We start from the raw sequence: 13,971 nt of genomic DNA on the forward strand, positions 1-13,971 counted from the left end.
CCCAGTTTACTCATGAAGTAACAGAGATTAATCACCTCGCCCCAGCCTCCTTAAGTAGTTGAGGCACAGTGAAGATTTGAACATTTGCAATTATGCTCCAGAACCTGGAATCACAACCCACATTCTTCCTATATTATAAACCATGCAATTTTTCTTATGAAATGTTTGCATGTGTTAATAAGACTCATGTCATTTTGATGTCCACTTTTTCAGTACATATTATGGAGAGATCTAAATGCCCATTTTTCTTTCCCATTTTTTCATATCATTGCTGACATTGCTGAGTAACTCAACTCCTACTACTATGTTCTATAGCCTTGACTTCAGGCAAGGGTGTTATGTGCAAAGTCATCAGACTCCCTATTCCTGGTCTCTTCACTGTGTGCTACTTTGTACTCCTTCCAGAGTTGAGGTTGGAATCCCAGGCTTCGCCCTGGACATTCTGTAAGGGATCTTCAGAAGTCCTTATTCAGGGCAGGTGAAGGTATGAGTGGGAGGAGCTCTTGCTCTCACTCCTCATGCCTGTACTGCTGCAGCCAGAGTCATTCCTAGGGCATCAGTTTATCTGTTGGAGTGCCTCATAAGATCATGAAGAATGCCTGCTGTTGCTAAAGCCACACCTCACCATAACCAGAAGCCAAGTTACTTGAGCCAGGTCACCCAGCTAGCAGAGGGACAGTCTATGTTACTTTTTTTATATGCTCCATCATCGTCACTGTAGTAACTAACTCAAAACAAAAAGCTAGGGGCAGCCCTGGTGGCTCAGCGGTTTGAGCGCCGTCTGCAGCCCGGGGCCTGATCCTAGAGACCCAGGATCGAGTCCCACATCGGGCTCCCTGCATGGAGCCTGCTTCTCCCTCTGCCTGTGTCTCTGCCTCTTTCTCTCATCTCTGTGTATTCTCATGAATAAATAAATAAAATCTTAAAAAAAAAAGCTAATGGGAGGTGTTTTAACTATTTATCTGTACTTGTTACCAATGACTGAATCTAAATATAAACACAAACAACTCTGAGAAAAAAAATTGTATGATAAATAAGATATTTTCATCTGTGGTCACAGGGTGTTCTAACCACTGAGTTAACTTACTAGGTTCTAGAGCAGAGAGTTCAAATGGACCTGTAGGGTTTCGGCCAATAACCATTCTGAGAAATGGGGAGCCAGGATGACAAACCTGGTTATAGTGAAACCTTTACTATTGTTAGCATAAATAGAGGAAGGGGCAGGGATAGAGTCTTTAAAAGGTTTCATTAGAATATAAACAGTCATGTTATGAAGAGTTAAGCACTACACATAAAGCAAATGTCCTCCCCGTTACCCTCATGCAATCATGTTTCCTTTCTAATACCAGCCCTGACTCTCAAATTATGTGTCTATCCTGCCAACCTCTTTCAAAGAATTTATGAACATATATATGTGCGTATAGAAGTGAATAGGCTAACCATTTTTACATGCCCATTTCACTGCACAGAATATAAATGTGAGTAGAAAACAATCTATGTTTATATTCTTGTAATATATGATGGGAACAAAATAAAACCATCAGACTGTGGAGTAGAGAAGTAAATTTATAGGATTATCTGAAATTTCTGTAACACTGAGCAAATTAGTTACATTATTTCATTTTGCCTAAAAAGTCATTAATATAATTTGCAAAAATTTGGACTAGATCAAGGAAAGATATTCAGGGCATTGCTTATTTCTCATTTCATAAAATAAAAAGCTTGATGAAATTTATCAGTACATTTGGCCAAATGTTCAATGAGACGTGCGCATCATATACAATTGTTAATATCAAATTTTGTACATGGCAAATGTATAATTGTATAATCAAAAACATCCAATTATGGATCAAAATACATTGAGACCACTTGAGGGCATATTTCATATAAATATTTCTCCTGCTTCCAATTTTAATTATATTAAATTCTCATTACAGGGTATTAGAAAGTTTCTTTTATAAGTTACTTTTAAAATTATTGATGAGTTTTGTCAGTCATAATTTAAAAAAAAAAGACCGTATCTATAAATAATTTTATGTGAGAAAGGAGAATAGTTACATTATTTAAAACTTTTTTATTATGTAATTATTGGATAATAGTGGACTATTTAAGGAGATCATGATCATACTCCTGTGTTTCAGATGTTAATTACAAGGTGACACCAGAATTAGAAATTCCAAAGTGGATGTTGAAAGATCCATTTGGATGGATGTCCAAAATGAATGTCGTAGTATACTTATAAGTGTTCTGATATTTAAAACACCTTCTCTTTTGTTGTTTTGCCAAATGTAAAAATAAACTAAATTTTTATTTTGAGTAAGTAATTTCATATTCTATTAATGACAAAAATGCCACAGAATTCAACCTCACTCTCCCCTTTTCTATATAACCTACTTTTGTCTGTATTAATTTTTTTTAAAAGAAAGGGTTTTGTTTTAAAATATGTTTTACCTTTTCCCTGGTCAATAATATACATATTAAATTTCAAAACTTGGCATATTTTGTGTTCAAATTAAAATTTAAGAGATTCATTGTATCCTATTCCATCATTTATGAGGATCCATTTTTTTTTACAGCTATCTATGAGCAGTCCTGTGAATCCTATAAGCACAGAGGAAATACTTCAGGGTTTTACTATATAGATTCAGATGGAAGTGGTCCCCTGGAACCCTTTCTTCTGTACTGCAATATGACTGGTGAGTTAATCAACTTTCATTTAATAGTTAAATTTGCATGAATGCTTTAACCACACAAAATTAAAATGAAACCAGTAGAAAGTTGACCTAATTTGCAACTTGATTAAAATGTATATTGTTCAGTGGAAGAACTTAACAAAAATCTTTAAATAATAGTTTCATGGTAATGATTTAAAAATGTTTCATTATTTTCAATGAATGTGATATTTGTATAGAACATCTAATAATAAATGTATCTTAGTAAATCCCCAAACATAAAGGACAGATTTTATTTCTCTGAGAAAATTGATTTAGGTGAAAGCTTTGAAGAATATTTACATTTTTAAATGTAGGTAAATATGACTTGTGTTTTTTTTTTTTTAATTTATTCATCATAGTCACACACACACAGAGAGAGAGAGGCAGAGACACAGGCAGAGGGAGAAGCAGGCTCCATGCACCGGGAGCCCGACGTGGGACTCGATCCCGGGTCTCCAGGATCGCACCCTGGGCCAAAGGCAGGCGCCAAACCGCTGTGCCACCCAGGGATCCCTGACTTGTGTTCTTGAATTCTCTACTTATATACATTTAAATAGGGATTAATGGTCATGGAAAATGTGTTTGATTAAATATAACATTCATTCATGATAAAAGAGAAGATGAAAACTCAATAAATTACCAATAAAAGGAAATTTCCTTCTTTAAAGAGTACTAACAAAAAACCTATAACACATATCACACTTTATAGTGAAATTGAAAGCTTTACCAGCAGTAACACAAGGATGCCTGCTATTGGATGCATTCTTCACCATTATATAGGAGGTTCTTGCTGGTGCAATAAAGCAAGAGAAGGAAATCAAAGATTTAAGTACTAGAAGGGTAGAACTAAGATTCTCATTATTTGTTTATGACCAGGTTATATGTTGAGCACATTCTTAATCTACAGATAAACTATTAAAATTTTAATGATCACTGGATATCAAGTTAATATAAAAATTAACTATTTCATTTCTGTATACCAGCAGTAAGCAAAATGAAGTTTTAGAATATTTTGTTTTTAATAGCATAAAAAATCTCAAATACATCGTAATAAATCTATGAAAGATATGCATGGCTTCTACATAGATAAGTATAAAATGCTCATGAAATAAATTAAAATTCTAAACAATGAGGAAATACAAAAATAAAAAATTCTATTGATTAGAAAACTCAGTATAGTATAAATATGAATTCTTCCCATGTAGGTATTGATTTGATACAAATCTTGATTAAAATTCCAGTGGGGTGTTTATTTGTTGGTTGATGTAACTGTTTTGGTGAAAACTGGTATGCAGTTTCTAATATTTATCAGCAAATTTTAAGGAATGGGAAGAACCAAATCAATCTTGAAGAATAAAGTTGAAGAACTCAACTGTAATAGATAAAAAGATGTTATACTGATAGGCTAAGTGAAACAGTTTGTGATTGGCACAAGAATAAACAAGTAGACCTTGTTATTACAAAGTAGAGAATCTGTAAACAGACTTACTCATATATGGATTGTTGACTCATTGCAAAGGTGCCATCCATATACATGAGGGGAAGATGGTCTTTATTTATTTTTTTAAAGATTTATTTATTTATTCATGAGAGACACACACACAGAGAGAGAGAGACACACATGCAGAGGGAGACTCAGGCTCCATGCTGGGAGCCCGATATGGGACTTGATCCCAGGTCTCCAGTATCACACCCTAGGCCGAAGGTGGCGCTAAACTGCTGAGCCACCCGGGCTGCCCAGAAAGATGGTCTTTAAACCTGTGGTGCTGGTGGGGGTGCAAGAGGGGTTGTATATAAATGTAAAAAGGAATCTTGATCCCTCTCTTCATCATCAAACCCCAAAAAATGGATCCTAGATGAACTATACTGTCTAGTATATTAGCCACTAGCAACAAATGCCTATTTTGATTCAAATTTAATTAAACAATTAATAAAATTAAATAAATGGAAATAAATTTTAAAAATTTTAATTAATAAAAACCAGATTAAATTAAACATCTATTTTTTTTCAGTCTCACTGGTCACATTTTAATTGCTCAGCAGCCACCTATTCATTTCATCATTGCAGAAAGTTTACACTTTCTGAATAGCACTGTGTTAGGAAGTCACAGTTTTCTGGAGCAAAACAAACAGAAAAAGGAAGTACTAAGTTGAAGTAGGAGACGTTTCAGAGGGGATTCACCATTTAAGGTCAGGCAGTGAATATCTGGGGAAAGGACGTTCCAGGCAAAGAAAATAGCAAATGATAAGTGCTGAGAGCTGTGATCTTACTAGGTGCATTCAGAAAATAGCAACAAATCTAATGTGGTTGGAGTATGGCAAGTAATCGGGGGGTAGGTGGAGAGTAAGAGAGAGTCAAGTAAGACAGGGGCAGGAGAGGAAGTCATGAGGTCCTTACAACAATGTATAAATAAGGTCTCTGGTTTTTACTCTGAATAAGATGAAAAGACACCAAGGAGTTTTAAGTAATGATGGATGCCATCTGACTGCTTTTGATGGGATCATGATGGCTCCTGTGTTGGGAAGTGCCCACCTAGGAGCAGAGGTACACACCCACATACACACTTATACACACCCGTATACATGGGTATATATAAGATACAGATCTATATGTTTGCATATATAATGTATGTCCATCTGGAGTAGAGATCTGCTTGGAGACCAGTTCAAGTATGCAAGAATCCATTCAAGATGATGGTGGTGGCTTGCCCTGGATAATAGCAATGTGGACAGGGAAGGGAGGTTTGACTTTCTCATTGAATACATGTGAGGTGTGAGAAAACAAAAGGAAACAAAAATAATACCACATTTTAGCTTGGGCAACTGGAGTAGTTGAGTTGCCATTATTTGAGATGTGGTCAGAAAAGATTTGAAGTAGGGGGCACCTGGGTGGCTCAGTCAGTTGAGTGTCTGACTTAGGTCAGGTCATGATCTCAGGCCTGTGACATTGAGCCCCACACTGGACACCACTCTGGGCTCAGTACTGCACATGAAGCCTGCTTAAGATTCTCTCTCCCCCCCTTCCCCCTCTCTAAAGAAAAAAGAAAGAAAGAAAGAAAGAAAGAAAGAAAGAAAGAAAGAAAGAAAGAAAGAGAGGGAAGGAGGGAGGGAGGGGAGAAGGGAGGGAGGGAGGAAGGAAGGAAGGGAGGGAGGGAGGGAGGGAGGGAGGAAGGAAGGAAGGAAGGAAGGAAGGAAGGAAGGAAGGAAGGAAGGAAGGAAAGGTTTGAGGGGAAAGACCCGCAGCTCAGTTTTACACATTTTGAGTTTGACATGTCTGTGACACATTCAAAGGAGTTACTGAGAAGACAGTTGAATATGGGAGCAAAAGTTCCTTTGTATTAATATGTGATTCTAAAAACTGGAGGATGGTGGCAAAACCATGGCAACAGATATTTAGAGAAATTAGAAAATTAGAATGTCTCTTCAGAGATTTTTCATATAACACAACCATGTGGCTTCCATTTGCTTTTCCAACTGTTAAGGGCTTTGCCTGTCTTAGTCTGTTTGAGGTGCTAAAGCAAAATAACCACAGACTGGGTAGCTTACAGACAACAGAAATTTATCCCTTACAGTTTTAGAGGCTGGGGAGCCCAAGATCATGGCGCCAGCATAGCTAAGCGAGGGCCTTTTCTGGGCCACTGACTTCCTTTATCCTTACATGATAGAAGGGGCTCCGTGGGGTCTCTTTTATAAGAGGACTAATGCCATTCATGAGGCCTCTACCCTCATGACCTAATCACCTCCCTAAGGCACCCCTTATTAATACTCTTCATTATCCTTGGAGGTTAGGGGATTCAACATGTGAATGGGGGGGGCACAGATATTCAGAGCATAGCTCTACCCCACACACCACAGCAACCCCAGACAGCTGATGGTTCCCACGTTTGTTCCCTCTGTGAAGTTCCCCCTTCCACACAGGACACATTCCCAGGCAGCACCTTGAGTCAAGAGGTTTTGACAAAGTGGCTGGGGTGAGACAATAGGATCAATATTTTACAAATCTTCCCAGTTGATTCTTATGTGTACCCAGCTTGGAGAGTTGCTATTTTGGGCCTGTGGTTCTCAAAATTTACAAAACAGACTGCTCTCTTATATGAGAATTAATAAATTTGGAAATACCTCACAGTGAGGAAAGGAAAGCTTTGCAAATGAGAGATAGGAGTTCAGGTGTCAACTAACTTTTTGTACAGCTTGGGCTGTGAATGAGATATAACAATCTTATCAGTGCATCCCTATGAATCCTGTCTTCCCACAAATGCATCCTAAAGTAGTCACATGTGCGTGCTTTGGAGTCTATAAATCAGATACCTCTAGGTTGATAAATATCTCTCATCTTTAAAACTCTAAGGAACATAGTAGACACACACACACTCCACACCCATACACACACACACACACACACACACACACACACACACACAGTTCTTGTTATCCGCGATGGTTATGTGCCTTACAGCAACCACAGACACTAAATTAGCAAATATTGGACCATAGCTCCTAGGGAAATGTAGTAAGATTCGATTCCTGCAAGCCTCTGGTCACAACATTCTCATCAACCAATCAACACATAACCTAATTTGAGTTGTGTTTCAGGTTAAGGACACCTTATTAATATATACTGTTAATTTATCAACATTGAGCTCACAACCAATGGCACCATAACTCATACCACAGTGAAGCTTATTCTAGCACATGTTTTCTTATGAGGCACATCGCAGCCTCCTTGTGCTTGGAATCCTAGATGGCTTTTCTGCACCACACTTGGAGTCCATTTTAACAGTGAAATCATTAAGAAAGAGCACAGAAATGGAAAAGAAATGGCATTGGATAGACCACAAATAAGATACTTGTTGACCGTATGCGAGCTAAGACAAGGAGACAGAGCGTGGCCTGGTTCCGCTTCAGCTGGACACGTGTCTAGTGGGCAGCTCAGGCTTTTTGCTGCTTTGTGCATGTGTCCAGGAGTCTGAGAGCACCTCCGTTTGGGGGGTACAAATAAATATGAGTTAGTAAGCTATTCACAAATAATGAGGACCTGCAAATAATGACTATTGAGTATATACACATACGTACATATATATATGTTATTGTTCTATGGATAATTCCAAAATGTATAAGCCATGTGATCTTATGTTATCTAAATGATAAGGAAATTATCAATTTCATTTTACTGAATTACTCCATTTCTGTTAAATCAATATTTACCTCGTCATATTACTCTCCCAGTTATATGCCTCATATTAGTCAATGAAGTCTCATGTTAACTATAACAACTCTAAGAGACACGAAGGAAATATGTATATACACACAGAGAGCGGTGGAAGGTGCTTCAGCAAAATTATCAGAAAGTATTGATGCAGAAGACGTTCATGACGTCTTGACAAGCAAGCCATTGAGGTCAGAGACACAGATAATCCAGTTAGGAGACAGCTAAGTGTCTTCAGAGGCCCCAGAATATTGAAATACATTCACACTAAAGTGACAATCCCAGAATGTAACAACCCAGTGAAAAATAATGTTACAGCTTGAAACATTTCCTATTGATCTGGTTTTGCAAATGAGGAAAGCAGGGAGGTTGGGGAAGGCAGGCTCAAGAATCATTAGGGAGCAATCAGGGACAGAAAACCTTGTCTCTTTTCTCCTAGCCTGAACATTTTTCCACTAGAAAAGGCCATGTTCTATCAATGTCTCATTGCTTGTAGCCAATAACATATTCTCTAGTTATATGAATCAAGTATTATAATTATAAAAACAAGACAAAATGCTGAATCAGTAACTTGCAAATGTGTAACTTTAAAAAAAAAATCTAGTTATGAGTCTAGAATCAGTGTCAAACAAATGATTCCACATAGGTTTAAATACCTTTAAGCCTTACAAGCTAAAAACTACAAAGGGAACTTCTTTTGAGTAGATAATTTCCCAAACTATGTTAAAGACTGAAAATTCTTTCTAAACAGAGTACTGTAAATACAGTTTAAAAATAAGGAGTCAGGATAACGTGAATCCCAGTGGCTGGCCCTATAGAAATGTTCACGGCTTTTTTTTTCTTCCACACTAAATCCACTGTTTTTTTCTATAATGAAATGGTTTTATGTTCAAGATGTCTCTCTTCATCAAACATTGCATTGTAAGGACAGTTGTTTCAGTGGGGAGCCTGATGAGTGCTAGAGCCAGCCTCAAACTTTTGTGACAATGCTTATTCCATGGCTTACGCTCACCCTTTCTCGTTGTACCACCACTAGGACAGCTGGATCTAGTTTTGCTGACTCAGTAAATTGAAAGACCACTCTGCTCACTGAAAAAGCTCTCCATGTGCTTCTGGGACAGGAGCTCCTGAGACCATTCCCTGGGAAGGCTGGAGAATATGAGATATGTAACAGCAAAATTATTTGTACTTTAGGGATTTCAACAATAAGGCCTTCTTGATAGCTCTGAGAGTTAATAACTAAGGATCATTATTCAGAGGCAGCCTTGTTTACATCAAGCTTTGCTCCAGAATCCCGGCTGTTCCTCCCTTTCATCTCCCAGGCTTTCCTGAACACAGCACTTCCTATCTGACCTCCCAGCTTTTAATCACATCTATCACCGTCACCGTCCGCTGTTAATCCTGAAGGAACACAGGCTCTGCAACTGTGTTGCTTAAACAGCATGTTTTTTTTACACTGTTATCATGCTAAAAAATAGGAGCCAGCCTAAGATAAATCAAGTTCTTAATTACTCAAGTGCTTTACATACAATCTATATATTTGAAATCTCCTCAGGGAGAGACACCGGTAGACCCATACTGCCTTTCAATTTTTGAGTGTATTTATTAAATTTCATAGATTTTTCTGCCCATTGCATCTGTCTTTCCTGACTTGTGTCCCTATGTCTCCTTACTGCAACTCTCTTTGCATTTGGGTAAAGGACAGTTTTCAACAAAGTAAATCATGACTCTTACACAGATATAAAAATAAAAACTAAAAAACACATTTGAAAGATATCGTCTAATGCATTATTAATGAGGAAACTGGTAAGACGTCACAACCAGTCCAAAGGAGAAACCAAGGGACAGACATAGCTATACATCACTAATATTGAAATTAATATGCAAATGGAGGCGGGACTGGCTTCTTCCATAGTGAAGGAGGGAGAGCCCATGGAACCTGGGCCAGATGAAATTTGCTAGTGTATGGACAATCGTTCCTTGTTGTAAGGAAATAATGCCTTGCTTGCTAAGCAAATAAGTAAGTGATAAATAAATAAGTAAATAATAAGTAAATAAATAAGTTAGTAAATCTGGAAGCCTCTGTTAAAGGATAATCTCATATAAATGTATGTCTTGGAAGTTAGAGATAGTGAATTTCTCTGGAGAGATTAGAAGGCTTATCTCCCCCAGAGATATTTGCCTACATTCTAAAAGTGATCAAAACAAAACAAACAAAACAAAACCCTATGGACTGGTGCCTTTCCTCAGATGTCTGTTGTATTCTAAAGCCAGAATTCCTCTTTCCCTCTGTGAAGGGGAGGAGAAGATGTGCTCAGCCATCCCCTAAGACCAAAACCTCCAAGTCTCATAATTTAGGGGTTTCCTCTTGAGGTACAACCACAGCATGTGCAGGTGCTTCTGGTACTCCCTGGATTGGCCCCAGGGAAATTGGGTGGTAGAGAACCGATGCTGCTAGGATTTTCTGTGAGGAAATTGTCCCTGATCCGGGGACTCCCGTGTCTGTTAGCATAGCTCTCTATCATCCATCTGTCTAAAGCTAGATCTAGTTAGAAAGATAGAGATAAATGGATATAATTCAGGTAGGATGGGACGACAACTGGTTAACTTGCAAGTAGGATAACATCTCATACTCTTCATAGTTTCAGACTTAACTTGCAAAACGGCCAGTTTCCAATTTACAAAGCTCTAAGACAGCTAAAAGCCGTCATAAAATCAGAATGGTTGTACTCTAGTCTGGACAGCACATTGTTTTTATTCATTCATTTATTCCCTCATTTCTTTAATATCTTCTGCATCTTGTGCCAAGCCCCTGTGCCTTGTGCCACAGATCTGTGGGTAGCAGATCAGAAACTATCATCTTCTCATAGAGCCTGCAGACTAGTGGGGAAGACCCATAGAATAAATCATAAAATACTGAATCATAAATTATGATAAAGTCTGCATCCTTTACAGTCATAATTTCTAAACATCAGGTAATGCAGTCATGTCTGAAAAAGCAGTAAAGAGGCCCTGGATGAGCAGTTTTGAGAGATTCCCCTATTAGCAAAGCACATGAGCTGTGGAGCATGGCTACTGGGCACTTGTATCCAGTGTTCATAACCTATTGTGATGATTCCATTGTGTCTGCTTTGCCCTGAAATCTAGGTTATCTAATAAATGCAACATCTGTTTAACTTCCTATTTTGTAGAACTTTTTTTTTTAAAGAATGAAATCACTTACAGAAACTACCATAAAATTGTAATTTTAGAATTTCAAAAGGAAAAACATTTCTGTGCACTGTCCTTTAAGGGTTGTCCAGCACCTTGGCCTTGGATTAAATTTACAACACCTTAAAAGACCTTTGGAATCATGTGTTAGTTGTGAGCCAGTGGATGCTGCACGCTAGGGAAGCGCCTCTCAGTGTGACTGAAAAGACAAAGAGACAAAGGCCTCAAGCAGGTATATTGTCCTGCATCTTTGGCAGCTACTTGGCCAGAGTTGAACTTCCTCATGAGGCCATTGATTTACCAGAAGGAAAGAAGAATGTTCTGTTGAATAATAAAAGTAGAGTCCAGTGGAAGTTAGGCTAACAGATTTGCCTGATTAATAATCACAAACTTCTAATAGCCAAAGTTGAATTGGCTAAAATCATAGAATTTCAGGCCTACTATACTGTCTCCTATGTTTATCTTCCAAAATTGGGAAATGGAGGCTCAGATTTTACCTGACTTTTCTTAAGTTCACATTCCATTCCAGATCTGCAACTCAAATATCCTGATGGTCTCTATACTATATCACTATCTGGCCACCCATAATTAATACCATTAGCTTATACAGCATGTTTTCTGTAAGGAAATTAATTTACTGATAAAGCTCTATGGTGAGCTGAAATGCAAGACAGCAATAAAAGTAACAGCTATTGTTTCCAAGAAAAATAATGATGCACACACGGAAGGCAATGAGGCTGTCAAAGTTGTCTCCTGTCTTATTTAGCAGACCTGTCTATTCAAAATTCTGGTGACCTGGAGAAAGGTGGTAGTGAAATTACGTATCTTGTTTTGATGGTCGATCCATGTGAATGTATTAACTAAAAAGAGGGGAAGAAATTACCTTCTGTTTTCCTCCAATTTGGAATAGTCCTCTATAATACAGAAGAGTTCTGTGACTTAACAGCGCATATAGAGCAGAGTTTTGACAACTTCCAATCTGTTTCTTATCTATTAAGTCAGAGGCCCTTTCATTAATCTGTTCATGTGCCTGCATCTATCACAGTAAATATAATGTGAAGTCAATTTCTAGGGACGTTGAAGGCTACACACACTATGCCTATCTTCTATTACAAACTGTAGGATTTTTATTTCATTTAATAATTTTGGTAATCATTATGACGGTAATGTTTACAGACATTCAGGTGTCAGTGGCGATTACTCTAGTGAGTACTCAAAGGTACTTTATTTTTGTGTTCATTGAGTTGCTGATGCTGTATCAGAAGGGCTCAGCTCAAGGGAGTAACTTCCTATGGCACTGCATAACTATGCACATCACACAACACCAAAATGAATATTTAAAGTTCGATTTAAAAAGAAATTGATGTGCACTCATAATTAAATGTTGTCTGAAGAGAGATATATATAGGCCATAAAAATTTGACTTTCCTTTTGCTGATAACAGGAATGATTTTTTAAGAGTAGAAAAGTCATTGCTTACATTATGTGACTTAAAATACTTTAGAAATTCAAAGATACACCTTTTTTTCACATTGTAACATCTCTGAAATCAAAGTGTGTCAACAATCAACAATGTTTTATAATTATTACAGGCAGCTATGTTTTTTTCTTTTATAAGATAAAATAAAATCATGATGCATCTTTAGACAGTCGAATATTGGATTCGATGAATTGAAATGTGTCACAAATTCTAATAATTAGTTTTCTTAATATTTTTCACCATAAGCATTTCCTGGTTAAATTATCTTAAAAAGTAAAATAAAATAACTGCAAATGCATGGCAATTGTATAAACTTCAGGGAAAAGAATCACCATAATTACCATAATTAATTTAAAGAGTTACCATAATTTAAAAATTTTAAGAATCCATTTGTGTTGATTCTACCTCTCAGAGAGGTTTGATGACTAGAAAAATTTGACTCAGATAAAAGGTGATTTTGATTTTCTTTATTTATTTTAACTTTTGCAGACTAGTGATGGTCTCCTCTCTTTCTTCCCCATTTCTGCATACAAGAAACTGCATGGACCGTCATACAGCACAATGGCTCTGACTTAACAAGAGTCAGAAATACTAACCCAGAGAACCCATATGCTGGGTTTTTCGAGTATGTGGCCAGCATGGAGCAGCTCCAGGCCACAATTAACCTTGCCGAGCACTGTGAACAGGAGCTTACCTACTACTGCAAGAAGTCACGACTTGTCAATAAACAAGGTAAGGAAACTGAGGCATCTGTCCTGTTGTGCATATTGCACAGTGCACTTTACTTAACCAGCTCCTGGGGATTTTAATTATGCCAAGGTAGTGGCACTTAGCCACTGAGAGTGTATGCCCCCCGTATACTTAGCAAACAGGTCACAGTCTGGAAGTCACAGCGATGCTTTTGCCTGAAGAAAAGAACAAGGTCAATTTACGCTGAGCTTTGTTCAAAGCCTTGATTGCCTTCGGAGTCTCTTCCTGGCCTTAATCAGATAACTCTACAGAAAAGGACTCCATTCTGATCCTCAGTGAATGCTCAGTGTTTATCCCTTATAAAGGGCAACCGACGCATGCGGTTTGTCTTGTCATGGAAAAGAGCTAATGAAAATATGACTTACTTTTCTGAAAGTGACTATTTCATGTGACTCTTTTTCATGGATTGTTGGCGGTTAGCCTGTGGGTAAAATTGAAAATTAGAAGAGGCTGCTGAAAACAGTTTATTCAGTAGGTTAAGTAGGAATCAGAAAACCTCTTTTAACCTTTTATTCTACTTTTTATGACTCTTAAATTCTGTTTTTGGTTTTGTTTTCTCTTTACAATATCTGGTTAGGTGACAATATCTTGGGTCCCACCAGCTTCGCCTT

At 37.6% G+C, this 13,971-nt stretch overlaps 1 protein-coding gene across 1 annotated transcript in view; it reads left to right on the forward strand.

Moving 5' to 3' along the window:
- CNTNAP4 (contactin associated protein family member 4) overlaps nucleotides 1-13,971 on the forward strand; it is a 247,457-nt gene that overhangs the window by 169,424 nt on the left and 64,062 nt on the right. The window contains 2 exon segments of the mRNA XM_055304701.1: nucleotides 2,577-2,696; nucleotides 13,145-13,342. Coding sequence (XP_055160676.1) covers nucleotides 2,577-2,696; nucleotides 13,145-13,342 — 318 coding nt within the window.

The sequence above is a fragment of the Nyctereutes procyonoides genome, unplaced genomic scaffold (genome assembly GCF_905146905.1).
Source record: "Nyctereutes procyonoides isolate TBG_1078 unplaced genomic scaffold, NYPRO_anot_genome, whole genome shotgun sequence".
Taxonomy (NCBI): domain Eukaryota; kingdom Metazoa; phylum Chordata; class Mammalia; order Carnivora; family Canidae; genus Nyctereutes; species Nyctereutes procyonoides.